The sequence below is a fragment of the Cavia porcellus genome, unplaced genomic scaffold, assembly GCF_034190915.1.
Source record: "Cavia porcellus strain 051 isolate PalLab524CR breed Dunkin Hartley unplaced genomic scaffold, mCavPor4.1 scaffold_15, whole genome shotgun sequence".
Taxonomy (NCBI): domain Eukaryota; kingdom Metazoa; phylum Chordata; class Mammalia; order Rodentia; family Caviidae; genus Cavia; species Cavia porcellus.
This window is the reverse complement of record NW_026947498.1, coordinates 69,200,523-69,225,986: the sequence shown is the minus strand read 5'-3', so window position 1 is coordinate 69,225,986 and position 25,464 is coordinate 69,200,523. Positions and strand designations below refer to the sequence as shown.

Genomic DNA, 25,464 nt, shown 5'->3' with positions numbered 1-25,464 from the left:
TAAGGAAGAGGATTAACCCCAGGCCCTTGCGTGCCCTCCCAGCCCTAACATGCTAACCGAGTTTAACTGCAAGGTCTAGTGAAGAGCAGTTTCTTGCTTCCATTCCATTTGTTCTCTTGGTCTTTTCTCAACATTCTACCCAGCACTCCTGTACCTTGCAGATGAAACCCTGTACCCTCATTGCTCTCCCTGCCCCCAGCATACACAGTCACATACAGAGAAGCCCAAAGGACTAAAGAGACCAGAAGTATAAAACAAGGCATGCAGGAAAGGGAGGTAGCCAACCTCTTGTGACCTGGAGAAGCACAGAGAAGGGAGAAAATACTGAGGAAGTTTTCAAGATACTGTTATTCTTTCCTCTTCATCTTTTTGTTGTTTTAAGCAGTACTGAATCACAAATTCTTTTTTTCAACAATTGATATCCTAAGTCACTCAGAAAAAAATAAATAGGTATATAGCTAGGGGTAGAGCTGTAATGTAGATAGCTATGTGACTGGAAAGCAGAACACATAAACTCTGTCTACCCATCTCTTCAAAGTGTTAGAAAAATTATTTGAAAGCAAAGCTTCAAGTATCATCAATATTACTAAGTTACGAAAGCAGAAGATATTTTAAAATCTCCTTGTGTAAGGGGAACAACTTTCTACATGACACAGTGAACTTAAACTGTTTATAAAAACAAATAGTTCCTCTAAAAGCCAGTAGATCCCAAAGTGTCCCATAACAATTTTATCATAGAAATATTATTAAAGCATTAAGTGGTTTTAATTATGACCTGTGATGGTATAAAAATTAAAGGGTACTGTATACAATGACTCATCAAAGTAACTTCTTTGATATTTACTATTTTAATGAAGTATTATTGAATGACTCTTTATCTAGGAAAAGGGCTGGAATAAACAAATTTTATTAAAATACTAGGAGCAAAGCAGGTGTGGTGGTGGTCACCTAAGATCCTAGCTATTCTAGAGGATAAGGCAGAAGAATCACAAGTTCAAGGCCAACCTGGGCCTGGGACTTCAGCAGGACCCTGTCTTAAAATTTAAAAACAAAACAAAACAAAACAAAAAAAAACAAGATGAGAACCCAGGGGTAGAGTGGCCCTGGGTTCCATTCCCAGGACTGCCAAAAGAAAGAAAGTAAAAAAAAAAAAAGAAGGATAAAAGAAAATGGAAAAAAACAGTCTATTAAAAATATACAAGCACCTGATAAAACAGGGTGAGTTCTGACGTTAAGGCATGAAAGTCAAATTACTGTCACGGCTTACTTTTTCGCTTGAGTGCTGAGGGTGAACTGAGGACATTCATCATGCTAGGTGAGTGCGTACCTGTAGCTCAGAGGTGTGCTTACAACGTACAGTGAATGTCTAAGTAACAATTCTAATGTGTTACAGTAAAGAGCACACTGCCACTAAGGCCCTAACACATTCCCTCTGCTTCAACACATTTATGCCATCATTCCTGCCACTTTCCAGAACAGCTCCGGAAATTCTCTTTCGTGAGCGCATCACCATGGCTGCCCTGAGGTCCTGAATCTATTCAGATGCTACTGTAATTTCTGTCACATAGAAACATTACAGTATGTCTTCATCTGCCTTATTCATTGGATGTGGCACTGTGACTTCTGGGTCTTCTGCAAAGTCAGTAACCATGTAAGGTCAACATTTTGAGCTGATTCAGGACATCAAGGCATTCACAAGAAAGGATTCTAGCACAGCTCCAGAAAGCGGCCAGAATGATGGGACAAGTGTGTCTGAAGTAAGGGGGTGCCCTTTGGAGGGATTAATGGCAATGTGTTTTTGCTGTAATGCATTTGTAGCATTCACTATACTTTTGTATTACACTTCATATATCCCCAGCCCTTGGCTTACACCTCTCAGTGAAACCATCAACAGACTATTATCCAGACAGTGACCATAAGTGCACAGAATGTTTGAGTGTAAGTCAGCCTGCAGGTCATTCAATCCCATGGACTCCATTCTCACATGAGAGCGTCTGTCACTGAAACAGAGGACACGTGCTGAGGCCATGTGGAGAAGCAGAACACTAACGACACTGCAGACGGGTCTCGGCTCAGAGTTTGCTGAACTCAGGAAGCCAACCTACAGCACAGGAGTTTCAGAGTTAAAGACCATCCTGGGGATTAAAATAAGGCAAATGGACAATTAATTACAATTATTAAATATCTGCATGCTTTGTGCATTAAAAGTTAATACATAACAGACTCTTTGCAAATGGACTCATTTGTACTAGAGCCTAAAGGATTTATGGTTTACTTTCTGAATTCAGAAGAAATCTGGCAGGTAAATCCAGTTCCCAGTATCATTTAGTCTTCTAGAACTTAGTCCTGTTCCTTGTCACACTTACATCCCAGAGTCCCTCAGGCCCTGGCAGTTCCTCATGTTATACTTGATTATAAGAACTGTTGTCCTAGTGACGGTGATGTTACATTCATCTGTACTGTCAAGATTCTCATGTTTGCCTGATACTGTTTTCTTTCTTGTTTTCCTTCTTTCTTTTTTTGTGAGTACTAGAACCTGAACTCAGGACCTTGTGTTTGCAAGCTATACTCGCGTTGTGCATTGCTGAGCTATTCTCCAGACCCCTGAAAGTGTTTTCTATCAGCCACCACTAACTTAGTCCATTTTATAAAACATATTTAAAAATAAAATTCTGTTTTAAAGTCTAATTTTTCTCTTTAATGTTAATGCCAAATACGTTTTTTCTGGGAAAATGCTGACCCAAAATATAATAAAATCATAGTTATTACCACAAACTCTTTAAAATGAGAACAAAAGTAATGAAATAACAGCAAAATGCTCACTGTAAGTTGCATTCATTATTTAATTCACTCAACAGACGTAGTAAGTATTCTGTGTGTGTTGAGTAGGCACTATGATAGGGAATATAAAAATAAAAAGTGAAACCCCTTGCCTTTCAGGCTCTCTAAGAGGCCTATAAATGGGCCAAGGCAAGCGGCTAAGTTTTGTAAGTGCTAACTTCACCAAGTTGTCCAGTGACAGGTCAAGGTCCTACCCTGAAGTACCAGCACTGGATGTGGACCAGCAGGACCCAGCCATTCCAGAGTCTAACAAAACCATTGCTAAGTTATCCACTAGTACTAAAACGATTCAGATGGCCATTAGCTAGTTGATACACCCTTGGTCTTCCTAACTGCAGTGCTGGGCCTCAAAGAGAAAACACTTATGAATGGAGACCAACTGTATTTGGTCCACCAGGTTCTGTGTTTGAAGGTGGCAAGTTTTTCCTAGATATCACATTTTCTTTCTTTTCTTTTCTTTTCTTTCTTTCTTTCAGGGGTACTGGGGATCAAACTCGTGACTTTGCTCTTGCCAGGCATGTGCTTGTGCTGCTGAGCTCCATCCCTGTCCTTGGACATCACATTTTTATCAAATGACTCACTTAAGCCGCTTTTATTCTGCACCAGAATCTTTCCCTGTACCACAAACAGTCAGGAAGTCATGTTTGGATATCCTCAAAGACAAATGAAGTCTCACTTTGACTATTTTAAAGGTTTGGCTTTCTATCTGCCCCCTTCTGACAGACAGCAACTCTGGACCCTCTGGCTGGAAGCCCACAGCCACTCAGTATTTGATCAACAGAGCAAAACATGACAGGATAACAAGACAGCAGACTAGGAAATACACAACGTAACTCATGAAATTTATATGCAGTGTGAAGAAGCAGAAGGCAAATCTTCATAGCTGTCATAGTATGGACTTCTGTGTATATGTTACACTGATGCTGCTCTCTAATTTTATCTTTTGGAGACTGGAAGAGTACTCAGAAAGCTTAGTGCTATAGAGTAGAACCTTGTAGCTGTAGATGAGATATTTTTAAACACTTACTTGCAACTCTTGCTTCTTTGGGACATCAAAATGTATTTTGTGATGGATTAAGGACATCGGCCTGGAAGTCTACCAAATATTCTAGTGTTTTTAGCCTAATTCATTATCTGTATGAATCTGTAAAGACAGTAATGGATGACTAGGTATTCATCTCATTTATTTTAGACCCAGATCTATTTCTGAGTGTGTGGTTTATGGCTGTTGTAAAAATGCTTTACATTTTACCTTTGTCAGTTTGTAACTAGAGGACTTCCTTTTACCCTTTGTGGCTCACGTATTATCTCAAACACAACATGCTCTCAAAGGAATTGAAGGAGGAGAAGGATGAGGAGTAGGAAGAGTTGCTGCCCTAAGAGTGGGTGAAGAGTCACTTATCACTGTATCAAGAACACAAAGAAAGCTAAAGCAGTAATTCGGATCTGTTCTAATGCTTATGGGGCTTGGACAGAGCACACATAGGTTTTTGCCTAGTCCTGGCCTATAATATCAGGGGCTTCACATAGATGTGTGGAGACAAAGGTTCGGACTCCAGCTAAGCCTCTTCCAAACAATTGTCCCTGAGCTCCTCTCTTGGGTCTGGAGAGCACAGATCAAGGACGCAGCCTATCCCTAGCCCTGGAGAGGCCTGATGCAGAGGCTCACAGGGTCTTACATAATAGCTAGTGTCCTTGGTCCTATGAACCCATCACACCACGCCCCCCAGAGAATGGCAAGGCTGCAGGAAAAACAACATGGGATACTCGCAGGCATAAAGTCCAGGACAGGAGCCCTGTGGCAGCTCTAGGATTACAGTGGTGATAACCATAGAGAGATAGAAACGCATGGTTTGGCGAACTCGTCAGGTACTAGAATAGATGTGGCTGGGTGAGTGATTAGATACTGGGGATGGGGGCACCTCTCTGTAAAAACATCCGAACTTAACTAAGGTAAGAGATCTGAGCTATTTATGTTAAGTTTGAATTGGGCTGAGGAATAAACGCCGCAGAATACCAACAGTGAAAAGAACAGGACCCTAGAGAGATGAGAGAGAAGGAGTCATCACAGAGGCAGGAAAGAAGTAAATGACAAACTAATGCCATAGCAACTAAGAAGAGAGCTTCAGAAAGGAACTGAGTGGTTGACAGCACCAGTCAAGCAGATTACTGTCATCAACACATGACAATACATGCAAGAATGGACTCAGCAAGGGAGAAGTCGTTTGTGATGTGACAGACACAGCAGTGGAATGCCGAGGACGGAGCCCAGACTCACGAGGAAATGGAGATGCAGGACTTAAGCCATTCATTCATTCCAGTAGCTGGCAACAGACCAGGGAAGGAAATTAGAAAACCACAGTGCTCCAAAACCTAAAGCTTCCGGCAGCTGGGGGTGTAGCTCAGTGGTGCAGTGCACACGCAAGTGGTACAGTGCCTACACAAGGTAAAACCTGCTGCGCTAAAAGCAACAACAAAGTACAAAATTTTTGCTTGTCCATAAATAACAAAGTGGAGAGTTACACATCTGACCTCACATGACGGGTCACAGTAAAATACAGGTATAGTAAAAATAACATGTAAAAGTCTTTTGGGCTACGTATGTAAGGGATATAGTAATATAAACGAGAATCCTGTTGAGATTTGGGTCTACTCTCCAAGAAATCTTGCTATGTATATGCAAATGTTCCAAAATTTGAAGAAAACAAATGAACAAACAAAACAAAAATAAAACAAAACAAAAAACCAAGAACCTATAATCCGAAACACTCTAATGCTAAGTATTCTAGACAAGGGACACTCAATCTATACAAGCTCAGCAAAGTGAAAAGGAAATATACTCAGGCTAAATGGCCGGGCTGAATGAAAAGTTTCTCGGCTTCACATACTAAAAGATAAAATGCAATTTGTGATAGTCCTAATGCAATCACGTAAGAAACTGGGTTTTAGACGCTAACTCTCACCTATGGACCTGGGCTGTTTATAATGACACAGAGAAGGAAGGACGGAGCGGTCACAACCTTCTGTAAAAGCAAGCGCATCACACAATTTAATGTTGATTTTATTTGTGTGGCGTCATCACAAGCTTCAGGTTTATTTTGCTGAGTAAAAGTTAAGGTGAGGGTCAGCACTAAACCTCCCACAGTGCCTTCAAGTGCTCAGGCAGTGTGATGCACGGCCCAACCCAAGTCCAGGGTTGAGGAGTCACCGAAGTATACAACTAAACAGGACTCCTCATGTGCTGGGCATGGTGGCGCACATTTGTAATCCTAACACTCGGGAGGCTGAGGCAGGAAGATCGTGAGTCTGAATTCAAGACCAGCCTGGGTTATGCAGTGAGTTTAACACCAGCCTAAACTACATACTGAAACTCTTTCTCAAAACAAAATCAATGAAAGAAATAACAAATAATTAAAACATGTAAAGTTACCTAAACGCATGCATTAGATTGGTTTCATTTATAAATTTTATTATTGTCATTATTATTATTATTTTGGGTTTTTTTGAGGCAGGGTCCTGCTATTTGGTTCAGGTTGGCTTCAAATTCACGGCGATCCTCCTGCCTCAGCCTCCTGAGTGCTGGAATTACAGGTGTGTACCACCATACCTAGCAGTTCCATTGGTAAATTTTAAAACTTTAAATTTAGCATGATAAAACACAAGGTGATTAGAAAATACTGTGGAAATGTTTTGAAACAAGATGTTGAGGGTGGTAAAGCAGAGGCCAATGCTACCCTATTGCCTCAAGCACAGAGGGCTTGGGTTAGGGCAGAAGTCAGGTTTTTCTGCAGGATGGTGACCTCGGGAGCAGACAGGAGAGCCATGGCAGCTGGCCATGTAGGTAAGGGGTCTACCACCTGCCTCCTTTCCTGACACACCCACGTGAGGAAGGCGAGTGCATCCAGGAGGAGGACCACCCGCCCCTGCACACTTCATCCCGAGTCCTTAACGCTCTCTGTCTGCCACTGCAGTCTCCGGGCTTCCCTCCCCTGCTCAAGTTTTCTTCTCTTCTTCGTGTCTTCCCCCCGCTCAAGTGCCTGCTCTCCTGACCCAGCTCCTGGCTCCCTCAGAGCCCAACTGTCCCTTCCTGCCAGGGAGGTGGGGAAATGGATGAGAGGAGGGAATCTCTGCAGCAGGCTGAGAGCAGCAGTCCCCGCAGCCTCGGCACGACTGCAGTGATGGAGATGAGAGGCACCGGTGCTGTCCCCAGGCCTCTGGACTGCCACGGAGCTGGCCCGTGTGGGCCCTAGCAACATCCTGGCTCTACAAGGCCTGGCCATGCTCGGCTCCCCGGAGTGCCCCTGTCCACAGAGAGGACTAGGGCCACCGTGTCCCTCTCACATTACTCAACAGAGAGTAGCTTTTCAAACAAATGCCAATAGCTAAAGTTCAGATTGAAGATCTCTAATTCATATTTTTTACTGCACTTGATGCTCTGGCATGCAATTACAGATATTCTGGAATCCTGGAACAAACACCCAAGTTTTTATAGCTAGAAGCGATTTCAGACTTCACCTAGATAACCTGCTCCCTCTCAGAGAGGAAAATCACATTTACACTTTTAAAACTTTTCTTTTTCTAAAAAGTATTGGGAAGAGCTCCAGTCATATAACTAGCTACTGGTTAAGTCAGGACTAGAAATCAAAATTAGAACTGATTTTGTCAATCCACAAATCTCTCTACTCTCCTATGTGGTCTCATTCTGCAGGTTCTTTGTTTATAACAAGAATAATAAAAATCACCAACTGCTGAGAAAACCCAAGGCTCACAGATCCAATGGTATACAGTAGCTAGCATATTTTTATACTGGTCAAAGGCCTATTTTATAAACATCTAGTTTATTATGACTAATACTGATGATGATATTATAGAGGTGGCTTTTTAGAAACTTAGCAGATACTTCTTCAATGTAACGCCAGTGTTTTTAACTTAAACTTTATATATTTTATTATGAAATAATTTATAATTCATGAAATACTTACCTCCAAGACTTAATATATCAATAATTCAGAAGCTTCTTCCAATTTCAAGTCACCCCACATCAAAATAACCCTAGGTGATATAGGGTTCTTGGGTACTGAAAATAGCAAAGCTATTAAAAGTAGTTTTCCTTTATTATAGCCCACAGGAAGAAAGCCAATAAAACAGGGTCAGAACGTTATGAGCCACAGGAGAAGGGAAGGAGAAGACGATAGAGAAGAGAGCAGCAAAGTCACGAGCCTTCCAAAGATGTTATAATCTGTTTTCTTTTATCAAGACTTATTACACTTTTATTTCCTTAATAATTTTGGCTAATTATGATTTGATCAAAAATACCTGTTGAGTGTCCACTCTCATCAAGGTACTACAGGCAGATGCTAAAAGGAACGTAAGGAGAGGTATTACAGTCCTGGCCTTAAAGAGATTTAAAATAGTAACTTATCAAGTACCACTTATAAAAGGACATCCACACAGAGGTAAGAATATTGGATTACACCCAAGAAGACTCAGTCTCTAGTCTGCCTAACTTTAGTATAACCATACAACCTTCGCTAAATCACTGACTCTCCTTCTGTTTCAATTTCTCCAAAGACATTTCAGCTCACAGGTTGTTTTACAAGGCTAAATACAATAATCTCTTGGCAAGGTACGGGGGAAAAGGGGCTCAGTCTTGGTCTAAGAGGTCCCTGTCCCCTACATTTAGTTTCACAACTTTTACTTTGTCCTTTTTTTTTTTTTTTGTCTTTTTCCAAATCGGTACCGGGGATTGAACTCACGACTGCCCGCTTGCAAGGCAGGCGCTGAGCTAAATCCCCAGCCCCTTACTTTGTCCTCTTAATGTAAAAGTATATACACATCTGTGGTAGAAAATTTTGAAAAGAAGTGCAGGGAAAAGAAAAAAATCCATTGATATGTCAATTCACACAAACATGACTAATATTTTGATTGTTCAGTCTTTTCCCAAATGCATCCTTCTCTCAATCTGTATTTAGCATAGGTCATAAAAATCATATAGTTTTATGCACTAAGCCATTTTAAGTTATTGTATATCGTGATTATTTTATTTCTTTGACTTTATAATCATAGTTGTTAATAATCGTGTGATATTCTATTACATGGATATATTAAACTCATCTAACCACTTTCCTAATGTCAAATATTTGTTTCCAACAACTTCTTTACTCATATTACTAATGCTAGTGTGACAACCTTTGTATGTACATACTAGCCAGTACAGAATTTAAATTATTTTTCTGCCTAACCAGGACTGAGTACCAGCTCCTTCTGCTTCTGTTTCCACTCCCTCTCCTCTCTTGGTTTTTGGTGGTATTGAGGACTGAACTCAAGGCTTTACACTGAGGTACACCCCCACCCCATTCAAATTTTAAACAATTTGACACAGGGTCTAAATTGCCCAGGCTGACCTCTTGCAGTCCTTCTGCCTCAACCTCCCACAGTGGTAGGATTACAGGTGTGCATCACCACGCCTCACTGGTATAGTAGCTTCCTACTTTTGTTACAGTAAGTAGCATAAACTTAGTCAATCTATTATTTTATAGCTCTGCAAATAAGAATCCTGGTGCGGTTTGTGGGCAGGTCAAGGTGTTAGCAGGGCTGTGTCCCTTACTGGAGGCTTGGGAGAGAATCTATTTCCTGGCCTTTTCTGACTTCCAGAGGCTACCTGTGTCCATTAGCTCTGGGCCCCTCCTGTACCTTCAGAGCTAGAAACCATGGTTTAAATTCTTCCCCAACTTCTTTTTTGCCTCTTATAAAGACTTACGTAATTACACCCAGCTGACCTGGACAGTCCAGAATACTCCATTTTAATCAGCAGATTGTGTTTATTAGCAAGCTGAACCAGTGGGCTTTTTGTTATCACAATGAATCTCTGACCCTAGCAACTTATGCAGAAGAGGTTTGTTTGCATGTGGTCTCAGAGGCCTCGATGGTGCAGTGAGAGCTTTGTGGTAGGGCTGCCCTCTGCCTGCACCACCTTCTGGCATGGACACCCACAGCACAGGAGCAAGCAGTCATGTCTCGAGCCAGGAAGCAGACGGAGGACGGAAGAGGCTACATTTGTTTCTTTTATACCTCTTTTAGAGAAGTACCAACAAGATAGCCTGAGAAATAACTTAATTAAGCTCCAATAAACTAAGGACCTCTCACTAGCCCCCGCCCCTCACAGTACTGGGGAGTGAACACAGGACCTTCACGCTAAGCTTCCCAATCCGTTCATTCATTTAAAGACAGGGTTCTGCTAAAAGCTGCTAAACTGCCCACACGGCTGTAACTTGCAATCCTCCTGCCTCGGCCTCCCAGGGGGCTGGAGTTACAGTATGTGCCACCATTGGCTACATTCCACTCCTTACAGGTTCCACCGCCTCCCAATATAGCTACCTTGAAAGCCACAATGGGCCCGCGGAGGACAAGCAAACCATACCCAAAACAGCACAAAGTAAACTCTGTCTGCATCCACAGTTCTCCTCTGTCATGGAAGGCACATCTGCAGGGCAAAATGTACCTCTTTGTTTTGTGTTTACTTTTGTATACTAGTTCTTTTTTCACTTGGTATAGTGTAACTTTTCTCACTTTGGATGAATGCCTTATATATTTATGTCTATTATTTACCTGTTGTTTTCATTTTGACATAATTATTCCAGTTAATCTATTTTTTAAACAAAACATTTAACAATTTGTAAACAGTCATGTCTATCAATTTTTCTCTTTATAATTTTCTCTCTCCATGTAGAGATCAGATATCCCTATATATTGTTTTTCTGCTGAATATTTAACTGTTGAGTTCACCTGAATTTACTTTGATATGGTATAGGGGTAGGGCAGGAAATGTTCTTTTCCTCCCAAACAGACAGGCAACAACCCTTGTGATCATTTCACTTTTTAAATTACTGGGCACCCCAAGTTTTGCTGGGTAACATACTGTCTACATGTCCAGGACTCCCTGGCTTTAGGGTGGGAGGACGGCAAGGTCATCTTCATGAGGACAAAAGTGTTTTCCCTGGTCTCTCTCCTCTGGGACAAAATGTAGGGAGAATGATGATGATCTGTTTGTGGACTATTCTGTTCAGAGGGGCAACATCTAGGTCACTAGACGTCCCTGCAAAACTGATCTGCCCAGCTGCCCTGGCCCACCTGCCAACTCTAAATTGATGAAACAAGAAACAAGTGCGACCTTGTTGAGCCATTATATCCTTATAATAGTTTAGCCTGTCGCCTCATTGAGCAATTAGTCAAGAACTGGGGTACTATATTCATTCACAAAGGCACAACATATTTGGCACTTAGTGGTTGGGCTACAGAAAAAACAGGCAACTTGTGAACCCCACAGCAAAACTAGTGCTTGTAATAAGCTGGAACTAGCTGGAGGAAATCAGAACACTGCTCTGTATTTCCTGCCCCATGCAAATTGCTACAGTTTGGATCAGGAATGTTTCCCAGAGGCCCATGTGTTAAGGGCTGGTTGCCAATCTGTGACACTACTGGGAAACAGTGGAACCTTTAGGAGGCGGGGAAGCTGTTTCCCTAGTGAAAGGAAACCAGGTCAGTGGAGACTTGCCCCGAAAGGGGATAGTGAGGTGGAGCTCTTTTCCTGTCTTTGCTTCCCCAGCCACTATGAAGTCAACAGGCATCCTGCATCTGATGCTTCCACCATGATGTTCTGCTTCTTACCACAGGTTCAAAGTAGCAGGACCAAGTTACCTTACACTGAAACCTCTAAAACCATAGCCAAAATAAACTTGGCTCTTGTTGTTTAATTCAGGTATTTTGTCATTGCATGGAAAGCTAAGGCAGTGACTTCAGGATGGCACTACAGGAAAGATATGAAGTCTGAGCTGCTTTGCAAGAACTCCTGGAAAAGACAAGAACCTGCTAAACTTTTCTCTCTGTCCAGGCCCTGCCATCTAAACTTAATGGAAAGACAGGAATCTGATGCCTCAGGTTGTTTCTAAATCAAATGATAGGAAATACTCTAAAATGTCTTTCAGAGCCTGTCACGGTAAATGTCAGTGGACCCCCAAGTCTCAGGCAATCATGGACGTGGTCAAATCTAGCAATGGTGACTGATTCACTGTCTAGTGCTGAGGTTGGTGGTGTGAGTGTTCCAGCTGTCCGGGGTGGAGTCAGCATACAGTGTAATGGAGGAAAGAAGGCATGTCTTTTCTCTCTTGCCGGTTCCTGCCTTGTTGTTTTATGGTGGTCTGCCATATCACCCTGTGCTTGGGGCCAGCTGAGTATGGACCAAAACCTCCAAGAACTGTAAGAAATAAACTGGGCCAGGGATTTAACTCAGCGGCATAAGCGCCTGCCTGGCAAGTGTGAGGTCGTGAGTTCGATCCTGGGTACCACAAAAAAAAAAAAAAAAAAAAAAAAAAAAAAAAGAAACAAACCTTTCCTTCCCTAACTTTGGGCATCAGGTATTTTGTCTCAACAATGAGAGAGAAAAGTAAGTAAGACAGAGCCTATTGGTAGCATAAATCAGGGGTTATTTTCCTATCTAGGTCTACATTTTGCAGATGGTATAAAGGCAGCCACCATTAATCCGAGGGAAAAGACATGGACTGAACAACAACAAAAGCTTTCTGATAAAGGTAAAAGGAGACACAACGGGCATAAGTACCTTAACTAGGAGTAAAGTTATTTTGGTATGGCTACGTTTGCATGAAACCTATTTATCATAAATAGGCCAGAAGAGTACATACCAAGAACACTGAGAAAGTGTCCTACCAAGACAGAGCAACACAGTTCTACAAGTTTAAGACTTCTTGATCCCCAAGTCAGCACCAGACAGAAAAATGTACTATGGAAACTGTGTAGTCCTCTAATAAGCACTTCAGTCAGTCAGGATAATAAAACACAGTCTCTCAGAGACAAAGCCAAAAGTCACACAGGCTAACCAAAGGAGTTATTGTCAGGCAGCCTCAGAGAGCTGAGAGAACACAGAGAATGTGGATTCTGACTAGAAGCAATTATTGCACGAGACTTTGGGTTTTCACCTTTGAGGAAGGATGAGTATGTTCTCCGCATGCAAAGTGGGGAGACACTAGGTACACGGAGGCACTGCTTGACAGAGCCCGAACCTCTGCACACGGCTCTTCTCCCTTTCACTCTTCCGTTAGGGCACCCTTGAGTTTTACCTGGGCACCCTGCTGGTGACCTACAGGTTTACTCTCTCTTAGGTATAATCGTATGGTAAGTGGGGGTTAAAGTCTTTATAGTGAGAGATGAGTAGAAATGATGTGCACTCACTCTGAGTTGTCACCTAAAGATGCAGGCAATGCTCTGAAGTCCTACTTCCCACTCCTGGAGACCACACTGAACCTGATGAGCCGACTTTGATCACACAGACAAGGTGGTTACCCCAGGGCTGATGGAGCAACAAAGGACAAGGAACTTAGATCCCTGGAAGACCGGGAACAGAGCCACCCACCTGCTGGCAACAGCCCACAATCTTATAGACTGACAGAAAAACAAACAACCTGATTTTTGGTCTCTTTTTTTACACAGCCAATATGCACAGGGGCTACCAATAAATATTGTTGAATTAAGAACTTAATGAACTATGGGAATCAACATTTCTGAAGTATGCCTATTATGTCCACTTTCAATATAAAAATGTGTATATATGTACATACTATTTATAAGTTATCTATCACATGACAAATGCATTTTTCCCAGTTTATATTTTATGACTTTCTTTTTCAGTATTGATATCAAAATGTTAATCTAGCCCTAACCCTAATCACAAATATTTCTCTTTGTAACATCTTTCACTGTTTTTTATGCTTGGAAACAAGCAAAAAAAATCTTTCTAAGATAACTTTTTTTCTTCCTATCCTTTCTCATTGTAAATACACAATTTCCCAATCTGTCAGAAATAGCTCTATTTCATAAAATATGATTTAATAATCCTATTGGTTTATGCTTCTTATGAAATGTTATATTATTACCAAAATTCACATTTTTTATTACTTAAAAGTTTTAGTTGTTCCTTTCATTATTAAGAGAAAATCTAAGGTAAAACCTTATTTTGAAATAAAGAACGACTATGTATTTACAATAGTCTTTGAAATATTTTTAACAGCTTGAACTCAGTGTACTCTGAAAATCCCACCAGTATTCATAATTGTGATGTATACAGAAGGAGGAAAAGGATTCTGAGCAGGAGGGGGTGCACATACGGCCTTCAGTGTTCTAACCTGGATGATGAAGATATGGGTGTCTGGCTGATGTTTATTTCCCTAAGCTGTGTACATATGTTTGTGTATTTATTTACATGAATGATATACTGAGCAAGAAAAGTTCATATATTATATTGGATAAAAATTATATTGAATTAAAAAATACAGTGCCTCAGAAATAGTCGTAACTCAAAGGCAACAAAATGGCAAATATACTTCCCAAATATTAAAGATACTTTTTAGGGCTGGGGTTATGGTCAGTGGCACAGCATCTGCCTGGTAAGCGCAAGGTCATGAATTTGATTCCCAATATCCGCCCCCCCCCCTGCGCGCAAAATAAAATAAAAAATAACTTTTTTTAAAAAAAATTGAAGCTTTAAAAAGAAAAGCTACTTTTATATACCTTCTTTTACCTCGCCCCTACCAACTTACATGCTTATTTTGAAAGGTGGCCCTGTCTTACCAACCTTTCAGATCTAACGCTGGTCTGACCACCATGCAGAAATACAGTCATAAAGCCTAATCCTAGAGTGTTAGAGTCAAGGTGGGGCAAACAGAATTATTAAATAGAAGCTAAACCTCAATCTGCTTTAAATAAGACACTGTATGATTATGCTGCACAGTGGCCAAGATAAATGCAATTTACTTGATCAGTTACTATTTAAAGGGATGACATGCTATCCCTGTGGAAGAGGTGCTCAAACAAGTACATTTACTAAAAGAGCTGTGAAAACTGCTCATTCTCAGGGTTTGCTCCAGAGAACTAGCATTCGGATGGGGCCCAACGGATTGTAGTTTTAGTAAGTAGGTAACCTGTGGATCTTATTTTTTAAAAACACTGGTGTAGGAGAATTTTAGAGAAGAATTTTAGTTCTTAAATCTACTGGTTAATTATTTGATGTCAAAAGGTTTACATTTCCATACTGAGGAACTTTAATTATAATTCTTCCTTGTCCTCCCTTTTCTAAGTCTCATTATTTATGCTCTGATGTAGGCATCTGAATCTTACTTCATTATGCTGTCAGTCCAAAAAAGTAATATATGTACACAGTAAAGATATTCTCAAGAATAGTGAAGAACAGAGACTACAGTAAATACTGAATTTCCTTTCCAGTCCAGATTTCCAGTTCTTCAACTCTCTTGAAACAGACCATGGTAATGGTGTCTTCCAGAATACAGAATTAAGATGTGTTATGGACATTACCACCTCCCTATGATGAATGTCATCATTATGTACCGCAAATTATGTACTAATAAAAAATTAAAACCAGAATACTCTTTGCCAAAAGCTGCCATGCTTGCCTTTCCTATTATTCTATGTATGCATATATTAAACATCATGTGCTAAGCCTGGCCTCTGAATAACGTATCTTGGAGATATATTATATTAGTACATATACAACTTTTACTTCCTTTTTATAGTTGCATACTATTCTACCACACACCACATAGTAATGAATCCTCTGCTGAAGGTATCTGAGTGGTACACAGCCTGCTCCCATTACAAGCAAAGCTTCACAAACATGGTGTAACCGTTGCAAACTGGTAGCTTTGCATGTGGGCTTATTTTTTATAAGTCAGGGACACGGGCATTTTGAATCTCATATATTGCCATAATACTCCAATCAAGACATCCCAAGTGGCTCCTGCTTTTCCTCACGCTTATCAGTAGCACCTGCTTTTCCTCACGCTTCAGGCAACACAGCCTATTACCATATTTTTTCATCTCTGCCAAAACAGACATCTAACTGCTGTTTTAACTTCCATTTATTAATTATGGTAGTTGAGTCTCTGTTATGGCTTATATCTTGATGTCCCCCCAAAGCCTCATGTATTCACAGGTGGGGCTTATCAGAGATGACTGGATCTAGGGTAGGTGACTATGGATTAAGAAATTAATTCACTAATTGACTCAGCATAGTGCTGGGTGTGAAAAACAGAAAGCCCCCCACAACAGGCTTGCAGCCTGGACGAAACACAAAGCGACAGGAAAGCCCAGTGCTCCGATGCCCTCCGCCTGCCCGCTATGCACTGCTTCCTCTTGCTGCACCCTTTTGCTGGCCTTCCCTGCCTTGGAGTCAGTTAGACTGAAACTTCTACAAACTTTGAGCTGCAATAAACCTTTCCTCCTTTGGCTTGTAGGTACTGGGTATTTTGTCCCAGCAACAAGAAAAGTAACTAAGACAGTCTCCCTCTGTAAGTTTATGTCAGTTGTATTTTATTTCCGCAACTGTTTGCTTATATCCATTACCTATTTTTCTGATGAACTTTCATTTTTTTATTTTGAAAGAATTATTTTCAGGGGCTGGGGATTTAGTTCAGCGCCTGCCTTGCAAGCGCATGGTCGTGAGTTGGATCCCTGGTACCGATAAAAAAAAAAAAAGAATTATTTTCAACAAAGGAAATTACCAATTTATCTTTTCTTTCTTTCTTCCTTGTTTCGGAAACAGGGTTTTGCTCTGTCGTTCAGGCTGGACTTGGAAATACGTAGCCTGGGCTTGCCTCAAACTCATTGTGATTCTCCTGCCTCAGTTTCCCAAGTGCTGAAATTACAAGTGGGTACTATCACTCTCAACCCAATTTATATTATTGTTGTAAACATTTGCTACTTTTGGACTTTTTAAAGTTTCGCTTACTGTATATTTATTTAATCATGAAGCATTCCCAATTTTTATGTAGTCAGATGTATAATGCCTTTCTGCTGTGGCTTCTGAGATTTGCCTTACTTGGAAGGCCCTCCTCACACTCAGATTCTTTTAAACCATCATTTCCTAATGTTTTTATGGCTCTTTTTTAAATGTTTGGGTCTTTGAGCCAATAGGAATTTACTTAAGTGGTAAGGAAAGAATCTATGCTCTTTTGCATTTTTTCTTCAGGTAATAACTAAAATCATTCATTAAAGAATTCATCTTTTCTGTTATAATCATTTTAAATGCAAGCATTTCACAAGGGAGTATATGTCTAGAAAAATGTATGTTTACTAAAGCCATACTAATTATCTAACACATGTAGTAAATGCTATTTACCTATCATATTAACTGAAGTTACTCTGAATGGAAAGGCAATGAGGAATGTGTTATGGGAATTATTGGATATACATACCACATGACTAAGGGTGGATACAACTTACTGTAAGTTCGCCCTCCAGAAGTCTTTAGTTTGTTTATTAGAAATAGAGTATAGTATTTCACATTGGAGAGTAATGTCACTCATTGGTATAGAACAATGTCGCTTATAATTGTTTTGTTAGGTTTGCTTCCAGATTACCAGAGAAATGTTTTACAACTTTTTATTCTAAGTTTCATATTTATCTATGATGTTAAGAAGAGAAAAATGACACAATAATTTTTACTTGAATTTTCACTGGTACAAATGAGATGAAGTCTGATGATGAATATGCTGATACCTTTCAGAAGTAAAAGCCCCCAGCGTGAGCCTGCAGCAAGCTGCTGTTCTCGTGTCTGAGACTTGCAGGGGCCGAGATTCAGGAAGACAAGGCTACGGGGCACCATCCATAAGGCTGGGTCAGAAGCTCAAAAAGCTCCAAGTGCAAAAGGGATACAAAAGCACAGACTGCTAAATTTTTGTTTTAGTTCTGTTTGAATTATATTACAGGTCTTTCTCCTTTTCTCCTGAGTGTGTGATGGAGACTGAAACCTAAAAGTAGCGCCCCATCAAGTTTACTAGTGAAGATACACGTTCACACTATAGCATTTGGTCATTTTAACAGCTGCACAGTGAACTTCTAATAACACTGCTTAAAAAAAGAACTTTATGGAAACAAAATAAAGTCTTGTTTCACAGAAGTACTACTATATTCTTTATAGATGAAAATACAGACTGTAAATTAAATTTAGTTCAGATTTTTCTGACGAATGAAATGTCTTTGAACTTTCTTATTTGAACTTCTTTTTTTACAATTCTTTATGAGTTCTTTTTCTTTTAAATAGTTCAATAGTTAAAGAGTTCTTCTCTTCCAAGATAAGAGAAGCAGCTGCTTTTTTTTTTTTTTGTCTTTTTCCTTTTTTATCGGTACCGGGGCTCGAACTCATGACTGCCTGCTTGCAAGGCAGGCGCTTATGCCGCTGAGCTAAACCTCCAGCCCCGAGAAGCAGTTTTTTATTCCTAGAATTTTATATCTGGAAAGGATAAATATTAGAAGTAGCATTATAAAAGAATAAATATTAGAATATTATAAATGTCTCCAGAGTAAGACCTAACAAAACATTAATAAGCATCCTGAAAGAACGTACTGCTAAATTTATGCTTCTTCTGCAATTTGTAATTAAAGATGGCAGATGCATAAAAACCTGGATATGTGAAAATTAAGACTGTCTCAAATATAATAATGAAAACCATATGTTAAAATCTAATTCAGAAAGATAAGGAATGATGACTAGTTTTTCCACAGGAATCCAAACTTTTTTCTATCTTCTTTTTTTGGGTCTTGCTATGCAGTTCCATCTGGCCTTGAGCTCACTTTGTAGTTCAGGCTGATCATGAACTCTCAACAATTCTCCTGCCTCAGCCTCCTGAGTGCTGGAATTACAGGTATGCACCACCATGCCTGGCTTGTCTATCTTCCTTTTAAAATATGAAATACATGATACGCTGAATTTTCTGGAAACAACATAAATTCAAAACTGAAATTTCGTTTTTAAAACAGAAAAATTCTGTTCCAAATGAAAGTCACCATCTTGTCATTAAAACCTACGCGCGCTGTCCTGGGTTTCCCATCGCCCTTAATGGAAACCACAGTTTCAGAATCTAAGAGTGAAGCCAGAACTGTGTCCTCTCCAACTTCTTCCTCTCATGCTCTCTCTCACATCTGCACCATTCTTTCCATTCCCACAGCTTCCTACAACAAGGAGTCATTCTGGATCCTTTCCTTCTTCTTCCCCACCTCTGGTCCATCAACAAGTCCTCCAAGTGTAATCAGGATGTAACCACATCTCACACCATCACTGCCAACACAGTGGCCAGCCACCATCACCAGAGTCACAGGCTGCTTTCCTAGCTGGTCTCCTTACTTACACCCATGAGTTTCCGCTTCAGTCTGCTCTCAGTACAGCAGGCTGTCAGCAGGACACTCCCCAGCTTAAAACCTCCAGGGGATTCCTTGCTCTGAAAACCCTGAAGTCCCTATGGGAGCAGCAGGATCTGGCCCCACAGGCCCTCGACTCCGACCTGAGGTCCACCGATACTGCAGCAAGGTTGCTCCCTGGCCTCTGGCCACAGTGGCCTCCCCTCCCGCTGTGCTCCTCCCCTCTACCCCGACACTTGCTGCATTCTCGGCTGGGAATGCTCATCCCCCATGACACCCTTCAGGTCTCATCTCAGTAAGCGCTTTTCCTTCTGAAACCTCACCATTCTTCTCTCAACAATTAAAATTCTTCTTTTGTATGTTGTGTTTTCCTCCACAGCACACAGTACACATTCTTCTCATTCATCTAGTTATCACCAGTCTCCTTGACTAGAATGCAAACTCTCTCAGTGGGAGTTTTTTTGGTCTGCTTTCTTCTGTGTCTATTCCTGATGCCCAGAAAAAAGCATGGCACCCAGCAGGGGTCAGTGAATTTTGCCAAATAGTGGACAAATTAAGAAATAAGTAAAAAAAAGAAGGAGTTCAGCTTTGGACTTCTCACGCATCTTCCGATCTCCTGGCAGCGGTCTCTACTCCCTGAAATCAGCGCTCCGGACCTCGGTCAGTAGGCTGCCTAACAGGCTTGACACTATCATTCCTCTTAGCAAGGTCCTAAGTAGCTGTCTGCAGGATGGCCTTCATAAGCAGGGAACCTTTTTTTCCTAACCTCATCTCTTTATATCCATTCTTACACTTTAGCCTGTAGACCAGTTATCTCCCAAACTTAAGAAATTTCTGCGTTCTTTTAAGAAAAAAAAAAATCTCAGTTCTCAATTTCTCTGAAGGTCAGACCCCAGGACTTGAATTTGAGAAATATCAGCTTAAGAAATTTATATTCCAGTCAATAAAATGTCTGTTTTTTATAGGTATTATAAAATGATTGTAATATCGTAAAGGAAGTGAGGGCCAAAGCTTAAGACCTTCATGTATCTTGAGCACCATAAAAATGAAACCAAAGATCTAGAAACACATAGTGGTACAGAGATTAAATGATCTGCTCACCCCAGAGAGGCCCTGCTCGCCTGCCTCTACGTGAGCCTTGGTCCTTGCTTCCCCTCATTGCAATTTTCACAATTCTATGCATTATCCGTTGCCTACTTTGTCACTTTCTTAATGAATTTTCTTTTTCGATGCCCTCAGTTAAAACTTCTTTCATTCTCAGGGGGGTAATTTTCCATCTCTTTTATGAGACTTTTTTTTTTTTTTGTCTTTTTTTTGGTAGCAGGAATTGAACTCACAACCTCGCACTTACCAGGCAAGCGCCTAAGCCACTGAGCTAAATCTCCAGCCCCGCACTAACCAGGCAAGCGCATAAGCCACTGAGCTAAATCTCCAGCCCGTCTCTTTTATGAGACTAACTGCACTATTCAATCAATATATATTATTCTTATATATTATTATTTTTCATGGTTATTTTAATTCCTAGTAGTATAAGGATTAATTTCTTCCTTTTATTTCTACAACTAGTATAGCACCTTCCATATAACAATAAACTGATAATCACATAGGTTAAAAAAATGGTTCTATAAATGTGACCCTCTTTTGATCATGAAAATGGAACTACTGACTACGTTTATAATCAAAGATATGTAATATATTTCTACTAAATGAGAAAAAATGTGGGAAAAGCTTTCAAGTCATTCACAGGACTCACCTTCTTCTAAGTATTAAGTCTGATACGGGTATGCATCTTAGGCCAGTACCCAAAACCATGAGGAAGGACGTCAGAAGCACAGTCACCCGCAGACCTAAAATGAGACAAAAAAAAAAAAAAAAAAGCACCAAATTAGTTTTACTGTCTCTTAAGTAAGCTTAATGTTAATAATAAATATTTTTCTTACCCAATCAACTGACACTATAGTTTAACATATGGTTTTTCTCTGCAACCTCCAATACAGAAAAAGGAAAGTAACCCCATATGTGGAATATGAAGTGACTTTAATAGAACAGTGGATTGGAAAGAAAGCTAGTGTCTCCATAGAATCTGCCACGCCAGGACTTGGGTGACCAATCAAGAAATCAACGATTCAGTCTTCCTGCTACGTATGCAAGCCTACTGGCGCCCGGACTGAGATTCAACACCGGACCCCCCAGCAAACAGACAATTAGGAGGACAGCCTGAGTTGATAGCAACTAAGGTACATAAGGTACATAAATGCTTGTATTGCTTGGTTGATTACACAGTCCTGGGGCCAGCAGTCTCAGTGTCAGTAGATGACAGTATGCAAATAAGGGGGATTTTCCTCCTATTTTGTCTTTGAAGTTCAATACTGTTTTCACTGTTTTGCTTTGTTCTGATTAAGTATTCTGCTTTATTCAATATTCTGTTTTGATTGGTTTTATAGTGTTTTGTTTTTGGTTTGATTTTGTTATGCCTGATGGAATAGACAACTATTGTGAAGATAACAAGATATACTATGGTAGTTATTACTGTTTTTCTGGTATCCTGCTCTGAAGTTCTGTAACAATCTGGCTGCATTGTCTTGATTGGCTTTGTTCTGTCTTGCTTTGTTGTATTTTACTATCTTTAAAATAAAAAAAAAAGAAAAACGGAATAATAGTATCAAAGATAAAGTTCCACTGGTTCTAATTTTTTAAGACAAATGTCTAGAATGTCCAGATATAATACTAAAAATATAGAAAATAATTTTAAAAGACAAAGTACTTTGATTTTATATATTCAAGTAAAAATTTTAATTTTCAAATGTACACACCTAATTTTTAAAAAAAGAAAATATTCTACTGTCCCTAAAAATTTTATTTTTATTTTATTTTATTTAAAGTATTTTAAAGTGACAGATTACTACCTGAAGTTTTCGCAAAAGAAACAACAACTGGCAAACTACATATTTTATTTATAACCAAGAAAACATAATTCTTGTCACTACAGTCCTGAGCAGTATCTCAGGATTCTGTACAACAATGGTGTACTATTTTATCTTGATTTATCAAATTGTTTTTAACATAGGGCATGTTGTTAAAAAATAAAAGGCATACCTTAAGACTTCAGAACATAATGTGAGTCACACAGCTTTTTTCTTTTGTATTCTAAATGAGAACAATTACCTTGAAAATGAGTGTTTGGTCAGAGGATAAAAGGGCAAAAGAGAATATAAAAATGTAACCAAACAAAGTAATCAGAAATATACACAGAAACCAGAAATAGATATAATGGAAGTATATCTATTTTTGGAATGTTATATTTTATTAATAAGAACCAGTATCTATTTGTGGCAGCTATATCAGACAGGTGTCATACCAAGTATATGGCAGAGATGCCCATATTTTTTCAAACTTTTCCAAGAGCTAACATCTCCCTGAAGCCATTTCATATAGAGAACAGATGTATGTGATTAATTTTTCTTTTTTTCTAGAATTTTTTTTGTAGAAGGTAGATGATTAAATGTTTTTGATGATTAAATGGTTTTGAATGTGCTTCTCTGCTTGAAGAAAATTAAAAGTCAGTAAAACTATAATTATGCAGATAAAACATAGCAAGAAGGCTGGGGATTTAGCTCAGCAGCATAAGCACCTGCCTGGTGAGTATGGGATTGTGAGTTCTATCCCTGGTACAAAAAAAAAAAAAGTGAGAAAAATAAACATGAGATCCAGATTAGGTGTACACAGGCTACACTGAAAATAATTTGTGACACGAACTGAGTTAACTTTATAATATTCTTATATAACCTCAATATGATTAATATAATTTGGCAGAAGAAATGCCACAGAGAACCAAAGCTTCTGAGTAACAAGTAAAGCATACATATTGTTCATTTACTGCTTCTACTAACAAAACACAGACTTAAAACCACATTATAGCCATGGGAGACAGAAAGGAACTAAAAAGTACGTACACTATCATGAATATCCTAAAACTGTAAAACATTCCTCTTACAAGATTACACTGGCTATCCACTAAGATACTGAATAAAATTTTGTAGATTTGGGCCTCTAAAGTTTATATTAAACACGATGTTTATTTTTCTAAACATTTTGTTTGTAATTAGAGTAAGAACTAGTAAAAAAGTAATAGGACATAGTTTATGGCCACATGGTCCAAGTATCAGGCATTCTATTATCATTGCTAAAAGCTAGCATACCTTTCTACTCAAATGTGTTTTTAATCAAATATACAACAATATAATAGCTAATATATATAAACTTTTAAGAATGAAGAGATCATGAAAAGCTGATTATTAAAGCAATTTTGCAAATATATAACACCATGGGTTTCTAGTTTAACTGTTGCTTAATCGATACTAGACACTCTTGAATGCATTTTGCTTTCATTCATAGCATGATCTAAACCAAACAGTGGTATAGTTATTGAGTTTGGAGATGTTTCTGACATTATTGCTTCAAAAAGAAAACAACGGTTTTCTGTTACCCCACCTTACTCTATGCCTTTCCCTCTTACACCTTCTTCCGGGGTTCCAATTACACGTATAATAGGCCACTGAAACTGTGCTACAGCCCATAGATGCGCAGGATTTTTGTTTATTTCATCTTTATTCCTCTGTGTTCTATTGTGAATAGTTGCCATAGCTAAGCCTTTGATTTTTTTCTTCGGAAATGTCTAATCTGCTGTCAGGTCCTGAACAGTTAACTGTGTTTCCCATTTACTCCCTGTCATGTACTAACAACAAAGTTTTGGTGTAATAATGAGTGATGATTTTGAAGCCTACTACTTTTTCTCACTTATCGCAGCGTATTTTGTCTTTTCTATACTGAGCTTAGATCCCATGATATCTTATTCCACAACTGCCTACATGACCTTCTGTTCTTGATCTGAGCTTTGTTACTCCTATTCACCTGACAAAAACTACAATTCTGGTTAAACCAATCTCTCTCTTGCCCTCTCCCACTCCGTCTCCCTCAGTGCTACCCAACAACTATAATTTTATAGTCCATGTTTTCTCCTTTCTCAGAAAAATGGTTTCATTGTTACTCTTTCTCTAATAGCTGCTCACCTATTCTAACATATCAGGTGATTTTTTTAACTTTCTGAGACATACAATCAAAGTAACTTCCACAAGCTTCCACCACCCATCATATGCATCTGTATCTACACACTGCATCTTCTCTTTTGTTGCTATGAAAACATTAGCTATTGATGCTTTAAGGCCAACCTGTGCACCGGAAGACTGTATTCCTCTTGTTTATTCAAGGACATGGCTATAGAGATTTCGTTCTCTCCCTCTAACATCACCAATTTCTCCCATTCTCCTGGATCCATCTGCATGCCACATTACAGAGAAAAGCTTCAGTAGTTCTTACAACAAAACAAAACCCTCGGTGTCCCATTCCTTGTGGCTCCTGCTCCGCTCCTCCTGCCCTTATGGCAGAACTTCTCAAAGGAAGTGACTCACGGTCTCCGACTCTTCCTGCATTTTATTTAGAACTCTCCATATCATTTCAGTGATATTTTTTCAGCCTATTTTTTTCGAAGGACACTAAAAATTTCCACGTTGCTAAATCCAAGTCTGTATTCTCAGTCATCACTAGCTCATTCTTTTTATCTCTACAACTTCTAAATATTGGAATGCCCCAGGGATCAGTCCTCTTTGGAACTATACTTCTCTCCACAGTGATCTCATCTAGTCAAGACTTTAAATATCATGTTAACTGTGAACTACAAAATTTATTGCACAGGATATAAGCAAGATCCATACGTGTATATCCAACATCTGACATAGTTTCGTCTATTTTCATGGAATTTCAAAGTCTAAATCTCTAGGTTGCCAAACTGCTCCTTCCACAAACTTGATCTCAGTAAAGCAAAAACTATTCCCCAATTTCTAATATTAACAAGTTGAGAAATATTTGAGAGTCTCTTTTTATACCCCATATCTGATCCATCATCAGTTCTACTGCAATCTAACCATTTCTCACATCCTGCACTACCACCTCCCGAGTCTGAAGCTTTCCTCTAGGTTATCCCACTAGCCAGAAGTGGGAAATCTGTAGCATACATGCTGCAATGGGAACATAGAGCCCTCTCTGTCTGCATGAGAGTCAAATTGTTTGAGCCAAGGTTTGACAAATTATCAGCATATACATAACAGCAAAAATCACACTAATTGTGTACAAGCTTACCAAATGCAAAAGCTGTCTGTAGCACTGAAAGCTCTGTTATTGTGTTTTTCTTAAATTTAAGATGGAAGATGTTAATGTATGAGTTGTTTTTTCTACACTAAAACCTCAGTGTTCAGGTTTAATTGCAGTGCTGACACTTTGAGATAAGTAAGTGGGTTTTGGGTTGCATTTTGGGCATGCAGTTTCCTTGCTTAACTGGTCTCCCTG

The 25,464-nt window shown here is 39.4% G+C and overlaps 1 protein-coding gene across 1 annotated transcript in view; it reads right to left on the bottom strand.

Moving 5' to 3' along the window:
* Slc49a4 (solute carrier family 49 member 4) overlaps positions 1-25,464 on the bottom strand; it is a 111,636-nt gene that overhangs the window by 74,222 nt on the left and 11,950 nt on the right. The window contains exon 2 of the mRNA XM_063225086.1: positions 20,816-20,909. Coding sequence (XP_063081156.1) covers positions 20,816-20,909 — 94 coding nt within the window. The remainder of the gene's footprint in view (positions 1-20,815; positions 20,910-25,464) is intronic.